General features: G+C 40.8%; 1 protein-coding gene across 1 annotated transcript; it reads right to left on the bottom strand.

Annotated features, from left to right (window-relative positions):
- Nucleotides 1-2,133: 2,133 nt before the first annotated feature.
- Nucleotides 2,134-14,045, bottom strand: LOC118800980 (zinc transporter Slc39a7-like). The gene is made up of 8 exons (XM_036561157.1): nt 13,926-14,045; nt 12,426-13,063; nt 7,653-7,821; nt 5,837-5,911; nt 5,552-5,674; nt 3,867-3,977; nt 3,543-3,739; nt 2,134-2,830 (listed from the first exon to the last, which is right to left on the bottom strand). The coding sequence occupies exons 2-8, from the start codon at nt 13,056-13,058 to the stop codon at nt 2,576-2,578; spliced, it is 1,563 nt and encodes a 520-aa protein (XP_036417050.1). The 5' UTR covers nt 13,059-13,063; nt 13,926-14,045; the 3' UTR covers nt 2,134-2,575.
- Between the last annotated feature and the right edge of the window lie 1,269 nt (nt 14,046-15,314).

The raw sequence follows: 15,314 nt of genomic DNA, 5'->3' as shown, positions 1-15,314 counted from the left end.
AAAGGATTTGTCAGTAAGCAGGTTCACTCAAGCCAAATGTTCTTCTCCATTCTGCTTGACAATCAGGGCATGACAATCTTTTGATTGCAATCCTTATTTTTGGTTTAGGTTTGTTCAGTTTGCTGAGAAATCCTTCTTTGTGGAATACAGGTTTGGAGTAGGTTCACACTGCACTCTAGTGGCTCAAAGCAAAACAACAACTTGAAAATATGGAAATGTATAATATAACAACCACATTTCCACCATTTTACTCATAAACACAGCTCTGGATGGGCACGGATCTACCACCAAAAACCCCAGTAGTACTTTTGGTCAAAAAGGTACAACTTCAGACTCTGAAATCTGGCATGATAACACCAACACAATCGACTCCTTGGTCCAGTTAGTGCACAATGCTGAACTACATTCACTTACTGTTACAAGAAAGACTATGAAATGGAGTCTGATGAAGGAGGAGACATTTGTGACAAACTATGACTGAACTTACACACAAATATTACTAAACAAAATAGAAAAAACACTTAAGACATGACAACAGATTTAGGTCAGTAACTGTCAGGCAAAGTACTTAAATGGCTGATTTTTACAGTCTCTGCGTAATTAAATGGTCAAAACGTAATCAGAGCGGTTCAGAGTGGTTCAGAGTGGTTTGGTGTGAAACACTCTGTTCTAAATAAACCTACCAGTCAGAACTGTTCACAGTGGTGGTGATAGGAACCAGACGTCCACCTCTAAAAGCTCCCTCACAGAAAGATTTTGCCTAAAATGTACTATTTTTAATACATTAATGGACAGAGAGATCGAAAACAACTAATTTTCCCATCATCAACATTCCATATAAACTCAGATGACTCGTGTAGGCTCACTGGTGGTTCTGGATAGTAAAAAAATGTCTATATTTGTGTTGTAGTCATGGCGACCCCTGGTTCCTATCACCACCACTGTAAAGAAAACTGAGCTTAAAGAGTCTCTACAATCAGCTGTTTTGCACCAAAACACTCTAAATCACTGTGTTTACATTAAATTGATTAAATTATGTAGAAAATGTCAAAAATGATTGGAATTCCACTGATCAGAAGTTAAAGGGAGAGCGTGATGTGGTCAGCAGTGTCAGTCATGGAATCTTAACAGCTAAAAGTTTGCATGAACCTGCCTGTTTTCAGACATCAGTGGAGTGTTCAGCCTCTCGAGCCTGGAGGCTGAAACATTAAGGCCTTTGATTAAGCTTAAAGCAGAAGTTAAAAAAAAGATTCAAGGGTTCTTCAGCAAAGAAAACAGTTCCATATACATCCATGAACACTCAAAGAACCATTTGCATGATTAAGAGTTCTCTGAATCATGAAATGGTTCTTCAGATCAATGGAAAATGTGCATGAATGTGCTACAGATGGTTCTATACATAACCTTTTTGAAAAGGGTTCTATATAGCACCCAAAAGCATTCTATTTCTTCTATTGTTACAATGTTCAAAAAGGTTCTACACAGAACCATATATAACACATTCTCCCATCAATCTGAAGAATGCTTTCACCATGCAAGCAAGCCTTTAAGCATGCAAATGGTCCTTTGAGTGTTCATGGTTATATATGAAACCATTTTGTTTATTAAAGAACCCTCGAAGAACCATTTTTTAAGTGTCATCAGCTTTTTCACTCAACCAAAGAGAAGGAGCTTTTCAGAGAGACTAAGCAAGACATTTCACTTTCTATGAAGTAGTGTGAACCAAATAATTTACCAGAAATAGGTTATGCTGAATTCACATGTTGGCGTTGAGAGAACCGATGTGACCAATGGCAGTGCAAGGCCATCAGAGGAGAGCTTTAGCTTTAGCAGTGTGGATTGTTATTTAAGGTGGAAAAAGGCAGGCAAGGAAGCTCTGTATTCTTATTATTTGTTGTATAATATTGGGTTTGTTTGTAATTCAACAAGATATTTGGCATCCAAGGCTCCCAAAAAATCAATATCTGGTTTATTTGACTGCGGCAGTCAAAGGCAAATATCGTAAAAATGGAACTTTTGATGGAACGTTTCGCTCACTTCTGTACCTCCACTGAAAATGATCGAATATCCGGCTCTTTGCCGCCAACATGTAAATGCAGCATTACTGTCCTGAACAGGTCAAATAAATCATCGTAAAAACAAAAAATCACATCTTTATTCTACATTTTGATATGACATGATATTTTAGCAAAGTAATCAATTAAGCTCAAGCATAACCTCCTTAAACGTGTGCGTGTGCTGAGAGTAATTCACTCCTATTTCTAGGACATATTCAGGAATTTTGATTGAACTTCCAACCCACAAGCCCCACAATGCTGGTCTCTGGGGGAGCTGGTTGAGCAGATGAATGCAGGGTCTTTGGACATTTTAGTGCAGTTCTCTTTCAAAGGCCTCCAGTTTCACTCGTCTCACTTACTCACACATGCATCAATAGTCATCAACGGTAACATTTAAACATCATTCTCTTTTGTACTTTATATCCCCTGAGTCTCAAAAATTCTAACAGCCAAACACCCCGTCTTCAGCTCTCTCTCGTCCCCCTGCTGTTTATCTGTTCTTTAACCTCCGTCCTTCCTCACTCGTACTCTGCGATCAGCACCATCATGCCGACTCCGAACAGCAGAGCGATGATCTCCATCAATGACTGGCCCACACTGGAGCGGCCAACCAGCAGCTCTGGAAGGACGGTAACTGTGGCAATGTAAACAAAGCCGCCGGCCGTGAAGGGGAGGATCCAGGCCGTGGCGGCCGCGCCCACTCCCTCTGCCAGAAGGGAGCAGGCCGTCCCGGCTAACGCACCAATAGCAGTGAGGAGCTGAAGAAACATCGCCTAAAAGATGAGGATCACACAGAGGAAGAGAATAAGAAAAACGAGTTTATCTTGAAACAACAAACTGACAGAACATAAGTCGGTTCTCACAGGCGATGTGTTGGATGTGGGAGAAATGGGCAAGTATGAAGACCTGAGCAACTTTGACAGGGACCAGATCATTATGGCCAGACGACTGGGTCAGAGAATCTCTGGAACGGCAAGGCTAGTAGGGTGCTCCTGGTCAGCAGAGGTGGAGTACCTACTGACAGTGGTCCAAGGAAGGACAAACCACGAACCAGCGACAGGGTGTCGGGCGCCCAAGACTCCCCCAGATCTCAATCCGATTGAGCATCTGTGAGATGTGCTGGAACAAGTCTGATCTGCGACGGCTCCACTTCACGACTTACAGGACTTAAAGGATCTGCTGCGAACATCTTGGTGCCAGATACCACAGTGCACCTTCAGAGGTCTTGCAGAGTCCATCCGTCAAATCTAAACATCAGTCTAATACTGCTAATATTTCTTTAACACAATTATCTGCCAATATCGATATAAATTAGGTATCATCTTTAGTTATTGCCAGGGATGATAACAGTGATTTCTAAGGATTAACACCAAAACCTTCTGCAGACTGACAAAGCCAGGCCTGCCATTTGAATCAACCAAATGGTAAGAGACAATACACAAACATGAGCACAATTGTGTTCTGGCACACTGTAAGGCACCACACCTTCCTCTTGGTGCATCCTGATTGGACGAGAATGGCGAAGTCTCCAATCTCGTGCGGCACCTCATGCAGGAGGATGGTGATAGTGGTTACCACGCCGACCGCTGGACTAACCAGGAAGGAGGCTCCGATAGCAAGACCATCCGTGAAGTTGTGAGTGAAATCAGCCGCCAGATTCAAGTAGCCAGACACTTTGATATCTAAAAAGAAGGAACAAGAGAGATATTCCTTCAACAGTTCGGCAAATCATCTGAGATCATATCACTGCGATGGCTCTATGCTAACTGGTGGGGAGTAAGCTTGCATTACTTGTTTTTAACCTCTTACCTGAACTCTCCGCCTTTGCTTTCTTCACCTTCTTATCTTTTTTTTCTTTCTCTCCTTTTTTCACATCGTCCTTTTTCTCTTCTCCATCACTGTCTTTTGCTTTTGGGGCAGCTGGGAACATAAAATTTAAATAAATTCTCAATGCAAAGCAAGGTAAACTGCCATTCATTGTCACAGACATCCAAAGTACACTATATGGACAAAGGTTTTGGGACACCTACACATCACCTACAGGAGCTATCATGACATCCCATTCTAAATCCTTAGGCATTAATATGGAGTTGGTCCCCCTTTGCAGCTCTAACAGCTTCCACTCTTGTAGGAACCGTCCAACAAAATTTTGGAGAGTCTGTGGGAATTTTTGACCATTTATCCAGAAGAGCATTTGCGAGGACTGATGTTGGACGAGAGGGTCTGGCTCACAATCTCCGTTCTAGTTCATCCCAAAGGTGTTGGATGGGGTTGAGGTCAGGGTTCTGTGAGGGCCAGTCAGGTTCTTCCACACCAAACTCACCCAGTCAGCCTTTATGGAGCTGCTTTGGTCACTGGGGCTCAGTCATGCTGGAACAGGAAAGGTTCTTCCCCAAACTGTTCACACAAAGTTGGAAGTGTACAATTGTCCAAAATGTCTTGGTTCTGCTGAGCATTAAGATTTCCCTTCAGTGGAACTAAGGGTTCTAGACCAACCCCTGAAAAACAGCCCCATATCATCATCCCTCCTCCACCAAACTCTACAGCTGGCACAGTGCAGTCAGGCAGGTAACGTTCTCCTGGCATTCGCCAAACCCAGACTCGTCCATCAGACTGACAGATAGAGACAGATCACTCCACAGAACACGTTTCCACTGCTCCAGAGTCCAGTGGCGGCGCTTTACTCCACTCAAGCCAACGCTTGGCATTGCGCTTAGTGATCTTAGGCTTGCGTGCAGCTGCTCAGCCATGAAAACCCATTTCATGAAGCTCCTAGTGCACAGGTCTTTTGCTGATTCTGCTTCCAGGGGCAATTTAGAACTCTTTGCTTCCACAGAAGATAGGCACTGTGCGCTTTAGCACTCGGCCCCACTCTGTGAATCTGAGTGGTCTACAGCTTCGTGGCTGAGCTGTTGTTGCTTCTTGGTGCTTCCATTTCACAATAATAGCACTTACAGTTGTCTGGGGCAGATCTAGCAGGACAGACATTTCACACACTGACTTGAGGCAGAGGTGGCATCCTATGACAGATCCATGTTTAAAGTCACTGAGCTCATCAGTACGACCCTCTACTGCCAGTGTTTGTCTATGGAGACTGCAAGACTATGAGCTTAATTTTATCTGCCTGTTGTAATATATATACACTACATACTCAATGAAGCAAACTGTACATGCTATGGTCTTCCTTTCTATCATGCTGCAGGATGATCCCTATCTTTTTTTTCTGTTAACACAAAGCATGTTGGATGTGTTTCCATCTCTGGCTAGGGTTGTTTTCAGGCACTCCGTCCCTCAACTAAAATGTGAATAGTGCAAAGTGTTTATTTGGCTCTTTAATTGATAAACATACAACAGAAATTTGACGTCACAATGTTGAAATAGAGTGATCAGCTGAAAATACTGTCATCATTTTGAAATAGCGCATTATACCTTATTATAGTTATACTGCCCAACCCCAGCAGTGTGGAGGGGCAATGGACTAACAAGGTTCCTACCGTGAGAGTGTGAATGAGAGTGCCCCCCCTTCAGCAGACGAACAAACTTCTCGACCACCAGGAATGCCACGATACCTCCAAGCACCCACAGACCTACAGACATCATGTGATCATGAGCTGCACCTGGAGAGGGAACAAATCGCTGTGTCAACGAAAACACAAAGAAGTACATAAACACTTACAAAAAAAACATCCTGGTTCTGCAACCAGTCATCTGTCCATGCCTAGAGTGAGATCAGCACAACCACCATCCTCCTCCTGTTCTTCACATAGCCAATCACGTACCGTGAGAGTGACCATGGGACTCTTTGCTGGCATGGGAGTGGCCATGGCCCTCGTCTCCATGGTGGGAGTGGGGTTCTGTAAAGGAGGAAAGAGTGAAAACGAACTGAGCTGCTGAAACTTTAACAAAAGAGCTTTTACAGATGTCATTTAGATTGTTGATTCACCACATCATAGTCAATTTGCAGAAAGTTAAGAAAATTTTTCATCTTGCCGCTTGACCCTTCTGCTGCCGTGTCGCTAAAACACAAGTACAAAATCACCTACTTCCACTGGAAATGAGTGGACGCCTGTCACCTGCTAATGTAAACGTATGGAAATGCAGCACTGCTGTAGGGGACAAGTAAGCTTGTTAAAACAAATGTGGTCAGAGTGTATCTGAAATAACTTGAAATAAAAAAAGAAGTAATAATTAATTACCTTTTAAATAATATTAAATAATCTTTACTATCTTATAAAGTTAAATGACACATGCCATGTCACACAGAACTGAGACACAAGTAGTGATATGGACCTTGCTTTGGTCACTGGGGCTCAGTCATGCTGGAACAGAAAAGGTTCTTCCCCAAACTGTTCCACAAAGTTGGAAGTGTAGAATTGTCCAAAATGTCTTGTTCTGCTGAAGCATTAAGATTTCCCTTCACTGGAACTAAGGGTTCTAGACCAACCCCTGAAAAACAGCCCCATATCATCATCCCTCCTCCACCAAACTCTACAGCTGGCACAGTGCAGTCAGGCAGATAACGTTCTCCTGGCATTCGCCAAACCCAGACTCGTCCATCAGACTGACAGATAGAGAAGCTGATTCATCACTCCACAGAATATGTTTCCACTGCTCCAGAGTCCAGTGGCGGCGCTTTACACCACTCCATCCAACGCTTGGCATTGTGACACAGAATTGATTAGAACGTGGAGACACAAGTAGTTGATATTGTGTCTCACATTCAGCCAAACGGCTAAATCTAAGCAAAGTCGTACACAGAAATACTTTAAATAAAAAAAAAGAATAGAATGGTGCAACATTAAGTTAATCTATTTGAATGTATAAGTCAGTTGTCCTTTTGGCCACACAGTTGATATATATTAAACTACAGTCCTACCAAAATTCACTTTTTCGTTTTTTAATTCATAATGAGGGATGTACGATTGCACAAATGTATTATTTTCATTTAATGATGTAAATATGGCGACGCAGGTAAGTGCACTTAGCTGCTGCTACATCATTGTGCTAAACAGGTGGTTGCTTCTTTGGTGTAGCTGTTTAATTATACAAATAATATGAAGAGGCAGCTGATTTTTGCATTTTTTTGTCCTAGTGTGTTTGTACAAAGGCTATACAGAATGTCAGGCAGGTTTAAAAAAAATAGCAAGACCTTTTTATAGTCTCAGGAGAAAGATGTAATCTCTGGTTGTCTCTGTGTAATTGTAGCGCTCTGTTACACACACTATAGTGCAATGTATCTTCTCTTATTAGCTGCAAACAGAAGGGCTACGAAGCAAGCAAGCTAATGGGCCAATTTAGCTGCTTTACATTACACAACATGAATAAACCAGAGAAATAAATCATTAATCCCAGTTATTTATATAACAATTAATCGTCAGCTAAAGTTCTATGATTGTGACAGCGCTAATAACAACATAAAAATATTATTTTCTGGTTGAAGTCATTGAGTAGCCTTCATTTAACAATTTCAATATTCAAATATCGGAAAATACTAAACCATTTCCACTTGACGTGGAACACAGCGTTACTTCAACGCACACACACACTGTCAGAGGTACACAATGTGTGTCTGTGTGTGTGTGTGTGTGTACTAACCCAGAGCATGTGGAATAAGGTGCAGAAAGGCATCTCCCAGCAGACCCCCAGAGGCGAAGCTGAGCAGAACCTTCAGCAGGTTCTGGTGCTGATCCGTGTTTGACTGGACAGGGATGAGGAAGAGGATGAGGAAGGGTGCAGCGCTGATCAGCAGAGTGGCTCCGACTGCCTAGAATCAGTTACAACAGAACCATTAAAGATAAAAAATTCTGTGACCACAAAGAATAAATATCACAGAAAATTTAAATATCAAAGATCCACATTAAGTTATTGAGCACATTTAGTGTACCAGGCTGAAGTGACAAAAATCTTTTTTTTTGCCCTAAAGTGACTCAGATCTGATGTTTTCAGGGCTGTGTGAACGAACACACACACGCACACACACACACACACACACACACACACATACATATATATATATGGCTTTAATGCAGAGGGAGCCGGTCGGATTTCTCACTCATCCAGTCGTGTTTTTGACATTTGTGAATCGATTCAAAATCGTTCATGTCCGCATCGCGATGCATCTAAGAACTGAGTTTTTCCCGCACCTCTAATATGTATAAATATTATATAATGTATAATATTATATAATATAAAAAATAAAAACATAGGATAAAAAATATAACTAGATTTTTTTTAAAAAAACTCTATTTACAGGATCGGACTGCGGACTGATAAAACATATTTGAAAATGGCAACATAAACACATGACGACTGATGTTTTTGTTTAGATCTCTGTATGAAGCACAGCTGACAACTGATCTGTTATATCAAATGTTATATGATGTTATCGATTGCATAGAAGCTTCTTATGTTTGCTTTATCATTAGAGGAGAAATACAGAAAAGCTCTATCTTGGACTACCATGTACAATCTGTTTTTTTCTTCGTTTCTGCACCTTTTTCAGGAGCGATGCGGAAAATCTGTTGCTAAAAACTGAAGCCCATTTTATATAACATGAATAAAAAGATATATCTGGTGTTTGTGTTTTAATAAATTAATAATAATAATGCTTGTACTTGACATTGTTTGCTGGCCAAGTTTTTGCCAAATCATCCAACTGGGAAAGGGAATATATTGTGAAACTGGAGTGAACTTCAGCCTCCACTTCATAACAAACTGAAAAATCTAACCACTAAAACCCGAAACTAATGGAACAGAGGGACCACGTCTTTCTACTGAAACAAATTCTGCATGGTCTCGATTAAGCCAGCGTAATGAAAAACACAGCTCAGCTCAGCTTTCTAAGGGACAATGTGTTTCTGTTAGTGAGCTTCAAGCACATTAGCAGTACTGAGATATAAAACGTTCAAATAACAGGAAACGCTGACGAAGCTTACAATGTAAACGAGGGAAGCAACATCCCATCTTTCAAACAAAGAGAACTGAGTGAGTGAATGTGATAAGTGTACCATGTTATACAGATGTTAGATAAATATACTCCAGCTGTTTGTAAATACATACGTACACAAAGCCAGTAAATGTACACAAAATATATTTCCCCACCAATTCACACAAGTGATGCACCAATAAGAGACTCCTGAGCCAGTTATTAAAATCTGCATGTCCGTTTTCGCTGATAAGGGTCTTCTGGACAGATTACACTTTAATAAAACAGCTTCATCAGATTTGGTAAGAAAAGCATTCTAATTTCTATCCACACCAAAAATGCAGTACAGGTGTTATGAATTCACATTAAAAATCAGCTGGATAATCATTCATGCTCATTAAGTTTACTAGCACCTACTATAGACCATTAAGTAACTACTATGAATTATTCAGTAACTACTACGAATTATTCAGTAACATGAATAATTCAGTAACTGTTCTGAATTATTCAGTAACTGTTACAAACTATTCAGTAACTGTTATGAATTATTCAGTAACTACTACAAATTATTCAGTAACTACTATGAATTATTCAGTAACTACTACAAATTATTCAGTAACTACTATGAATTATTCAGTAACTACTACGAATTATTCAGTAACATGAATAATTCAGTAACTGTTCTGAATTATTCAGTAACTGTTACAAACTATTCAGTAACTGTTATGAATTATTCAGTAACTACTACAAATTATTCAGTAACTACTATGAATTATTCAGTAACTACTACGAATTATTCAGTAACATGAATAATTCAGTAACTGTTATGAATAATTCAGCAACTGTTATGAATTATTCAGTAACTACTACGGATTATTCAATAACTACTACAAATTATTCAGTAACATGAATAATTCAGTAACTGTTATGAATTATTCAGTAACTACTACGGATTATTCAGTAACTACTACAAATTATTCAGTAACTACTAAGAATTATTCAGTAACATGAATAATTCAGTAACTGTTATGAATTATTCAGTAACTACTACAAATTATTCAGTAACTACTAAGAATTATTCAGTAACATGAATAATTCAGTAACTGTTACAAATTATTCAGTAACTATTATGAATTTTTCAGTGACTGCTTCAAATTATTCAGTAACTACTATACATTAATCAGTAACTACAATGAAAGTAACTACAATCAATTATTCAATAAATATTACTAATTACTCTAAATTATTCAGTAACTAATATGATTTATTCATTAACTAAAGTAATACAACACAGGAAGTATGTTATCGCAAATAACATCACAGCTTTGATTCGGTTGCAGGCACAAGATGATGGGGATTACAGTAGATCATCACAGCCGTGACGCTGTTTTCAAAAACAACACCTGTGTTAAGCTGCTTTCCTGGGAACTCCTTTCTCCAGAAAAGTACCTTTTTGTTCACAGAGGAAGCCATAAAATGGTGGAAATATCAGGTTCAGCTCACATTTTTTCAGTATTTCCCAGATTAATCTGAATGTGGTTTTGTTCCAGTTACTCTGTAAAGCATCTCACAGCAGATCTTGTTTGCTGAATTGTATACTGTTTGTATCTGGCTAATTCCAGTGTGTTTAGTTGTTCTGTCTCAGCTGCCGACCTAAAAGCTCACTTGACCAGAGCCTCAATGACCAGCTCAGAATCATGACGTAGTCCTGCAGTAACTCTCTTCTTCTGACTGAGACTAAACAGAATGCAGGACAAATATCTTACAGAAATGATCTACTGTGTCCGTTTTGTGGTTTTGTATGTGCTAAAGTAAAAACTCATTGACCGTTAACTGTAATGTGAAGCAACTACTGCAAATACTATGAAACTAATGTGTAAATTCTTCCTAAGGGAATGTCCAGTCCAGCAGCTGTACTGGAATTAACTGGCCGCTAATAATTGCTAATGATTATTACAAGATTCAACTTGATCTTCAAAACTGAACAAGATTAGTCAATTTCAACCACCAGTGGAGCCCTAGTGCTTTTTACTGGTTCAAAGAAACTATGAGTTGCAGCGGAGCTACACGGTAAAAAAAAGATGGTTCTTCAAGGGTTCTTTAGCAAAGAAAATAGTCCTATACAGAACCATGAAATCTGAAAGAACCCTTTGCATGATTAAAGGGTTCTTAGCATCATGACAGCATTCTTTTCCTTCTTTTTTTGGCACCTACAAGGGTTCTATTGTTTCAAGATTGAGATTGCAACAACAGAAGAACCCTTCTTGAGTGCTATACAGAATCCTTTTCAAAAATGTTCTATATAGAACCATCCACAGCACATTCTTAGGAACCCTTTCATGATGCAAAGAACCCTTTCATGATGCAAAGGGTTCTTTGAGTGTTCATGGATCTATTTAGAATCATTTTCTTTGCTAAAGAACCCTTGAAGAACCATCTTTTTTAAGAGAGAAGTGATTTCTGGTGATAACTATAGGATTCAAGTGGAATCAACTGGCATCAGCTGAACTGGTAAAAACCAGTTCACAATGGGAAGTGATACTGGTTTCACTGCAGGTGCCAATCCTAATAACCGAAGCAGACTGTCAGTAGAGCTCCCACCAACACCAATGATGTGTTAAGTGTTAATCCAACATCATCTCTAAATTCCAGTGTGTGTGTGTGTGTGTTTGGGGGTTGAATGTGTGTGAATGCGCTCAGTATTTTGGACTAATGCCCATATTCTGTTACTCAGTGTACCTTGCTAAAATATCTAGCACAAACCAGCCTTGATTTCAAGCCTGTCAGGGTTGGTTTTGGTGGGACTGTGATAACAGAGTGCCCAAGCTCACTACTGCTGGATAAGCTTGGGGACTAGCAAACTCTTGAGGCTGGTGTTCCAGGTCATATCAAGCTGATAATGTGTTCTGGTTGATAAACAAGGCCTTGGTGGCACTTGGAGGTTGGCAATATGACGATATGTTATTGTTATCGTGATGAACAACAAATATGGTTCTCTGGTCATACTGTGGATGTTGCTGGTACTTAAAAAACACAGAACAACTACATGTTTCATTAAAGAAAGCATAATTTAGTCCTGTTTAACTGTATGTAGTGCAGTGCAGTGTGTGAAATGTTGATTTAAATGCATGGTAGCCGGAGTTTTTGAAGGCATTTTTAAAATGTGGCACTATTGATGCACTGTGTCTGTGTCAAAATATTGTGATGCGTATCACGAAAATTATCAACAGCAATATAGCCAAACAGGAGCTTATTACTCAACTGTGTTAGTAAGCATGCTATATATGTGGTCATATATAATGTTGGTTATCTCATATTGAATAGAATAAATGCAAAGGCCAGCATAATCGCGTCAGATTATTAGATTGTGATATCATAACTTCAGGCAGCTGTCAACTGAGGCTGATGACGTATCGCTATTATTGTGTGTCATTGTTTTTCACCTGCATCCACAGCTCCACTGTGTTCCGTCTCTCGCCCTCCGCCTCTCTCTTCACCCTCTCTCCACTGGTACCATGGCTGTGGGTGTGCCCATGGTCGTGTGAATGACCATGCTCGTGTGAATGTCCATGGTCGTGTGAATGACTGTGGTCGTGTGAATGACCGTGATCGTGTGAATGACCATGGTCATGGTCATGTTCATGTCCGTGCCCGTAGTCATGGTCACGGTCATGTTCTTGTCCGTGCTCGTGGTCATGGTCATGTTCATGTTCTTGTCCGTGCTCGTGGTCATGGTCTTGTCCGTGCCCGTGGTCATGGTCATGTCCGTGGTCATGCTGAAGCTGCTCCTCTTCTGTATGCTGCAGGTTTGCTTGCTCACTCCACTTGCTGGCACCGTGGTGCATCTTCACACCACCATGGGAGTGTCCATGGCAACCACCATCACCATGAGAATGCCCATGATGGTGCCCATGGCAACCACCCTCACCATGAGAATGCCCATGGTGGTGTCCGTGATGGCCGTGCGAGTGGGCATGACCGTGGTCATGGGAGTGGGAGTGAGCATCGGTTAGCTGGGATGCTAACACCGCTAACCCAAACACCAGCAGCAGCACAGACAGGGGAAGGACCCTCATCTCACCTGGACAGGAATGAAAACAAAGCATTCACCTCACAATGCTGGAGCAGGAAACGGTGCCCTGGAGCCAGGCAAACAGTGCCACGTTTAAGTGGGTGAGGTCTGTCGCTGTAAACCGGCACCCAGCAGCAGAACCTAGACTGGAGCTTCAGGCAAGCTACAAAAAATCCCTGATGAAGGACACAACTGCCTTATTTTATCAACACATCAAAAATATTTTATTTTATAATAAAAGCCACACAAAGAAAGGCTTTGAGGGCAGTTTTTCCTTGGCTCCATCAGTGACTCTTGGCTTTTTCAAACTCATATGCTGCAGGTTTATCATTATAAAAGGACATAAGAGTGACGGAACAACACATTGCATATATAATTCAATACACTCACTTTATAAATAAATGTACAGGCCTTGTTACTCATGTTTAGGAGGAGAAATCTCAGCCTGGGTGCCCTGATTCTAACCTTATGTCACTAAATGTATTACACCTAGAGCATAGCCAGGTTTAAACAGTACTCAATGTGCAAATTCAGGCCAGTTAAGGTCAGTCACAGCCTATCTAGAACCTGAAACCCTAGTTTTCTGTTGGATTCATTCAAACGGTGCAGCCTATCTGTGGCTACAATGGCTGGAAGGAAGAAAGTGGAGGTTATGTTATGTTGTTGCCTGCATTGTGCATTGAAAATGATTTGTGCACGATGCCAAAGCCAGTGTGCAGAACTTAAATCAGAACTGTGATAGAAGCGAAGGAGCTAACCTACCAGGCTACAAGGCTAATGGTAGCCCGCTAGGTTATCTAACTACAGGTCGCTGCTGGACAAAAAGAAGCAAATAACCCTCCGTTTAGGCGTTGAGCTCGTATGTACTCACCTGTCTGCTGACCGCGCTCGGCTCCGTAAGGCTACTCGTCTGAAAGATTTCCTAAAAACCGTCAGAAACCGCCGCACAGCTGATGCTCTGCTCCTCTCTGAAAACCGACGTGGCGTTTAGTCAAGCGGGGAAATATCGCGAGATCTCCCCTGGGACGCCGCCACTGTCGATCTCCAAATCTCGCGATGAGACGATCACAAGTTCCTGAATGAATGAATAAAAAGCTGCTTTCTTTCATCCTGGTACCCTTTTCCTCTGTTTGTAGTGAAAATGTGATAAAATTGAAAGGTTTCAGAAGAAAGAGCAAGACAGAGGACAAGCAGGGGGTCGTTTTGGGGGGGAAAAATAACTCTATATATTCAGTAAAAGTGACGACCTGCGTTAACTTTTAGATAGTTTAATAAAGTAAGAGATTTCTGAGTTGCTTTGAAATGTTTACTTTAAGAAGACACTGACATAAGCAGAGAGCATCTGTACAGAAGAGTTTGAAGTGGTGGTGTAACGTCTCACTATATATACAGTATGAGGTGAGGTTGGTGTTTCACCATCTAAAGAAATCACTGCCCCCTGTATTGCTCTAACACATACAGAGTGACCTGAGACCGGTCAGCCTTCTATACAGAATCCCTCCAGACCATTCAGGGTCTTTAGTGCTCACTCATGGAGCAGAAACAGGTTTAAAAATCAACGTTTGGGTCAGTTTGGGATGGCCACTGTGGTGAAGATACCCTTTCTGTCCGGCAGAGGGAGCCAAATCATCTTGTGAAATCTCCTGGTGTTTGATGGAGTCCATGATGACATGTTTCCTACCAGGGTTATTATAGTTGAATAAAATACACACACACACACACACACACCACACACCTTCTAAGCCACTTCTCCTTCTGGGTCGCTGGAGCCTATCCCAGCTGTCATCGGGTGGAAGGCAGGATACACCGTGGACAGGTCGCCAGTCCATCACAGGGCAGACAGACATACACATTCACACACACACAGGGGCAATTTTACCATGTCCAATTGGCCTGACTGCATGTCTTTGGACTGTGGGAGGAAACTGAGAACAAATGAAAACTATGCACCTTTAAAACGGACTGAAACTAAACTGAAGTAAAAACAAAACGAAAAACTAAATAAAAATAATAAAAAGACGAATTACATTTACATTTACATTTACATCATTTAGCAGACGCTCTTATCCAGAGCGACTTACAAAAAGTGCTTTGTCTATCCTACAAAAAGTGCTTTGTCTATGAATTAAAAATTCATAACTATAAGAACGCTGTTTCCTACACTAAATGATCCTATGAAGATTGAAAAATCATTGAAATATTAGAATTAGAAGCATTGACCAACTGTGTTTTGCACACAGAGGAATTAGTCCTCTGCATT

Source organism: Colossoma macropomum, unplaced genomic scaffold, assembly GCF_904425465.1.
Source record: "Colossoma macropomum unplaced genomic scaffold, Colossoma_macropomum, whole genome shotgun sequence".
Taxonomy (NCBI): domain Eukaryota; kingdom Metazoa; phylum Chordata; class Actinopteri; order Characiformes; family Serrasalmidae; genus Colossoma; species Colossoma macropomum.
This window is presented reverse-complemented; position numbering and strand designations above follow the sequence as displayed.

Coding starts and splice junctions, on each gene's coding strand:
- LOC118800980 (XM_036561157.1), bottom strand. CDS start 13,058: ATGAGGGTCCTTCCCCTGTCTGTGCTGCTGCTGGTGTTTGGGTTAGCG. Junction 5,675..5,836: donor GTCCCATGGTCACTCTCACG/GTACGTGATTGG, acceptor TTCCCTCTCCAG/GTGCAGCTCATGATCACATG. Junction 3,978..5,551: donor CTCTCATTCACACTCTCACG/GTAGGAACCTTG, acceptor TTATGTTCCCAG/CTGCCCCAAAAGCAAAAGAC.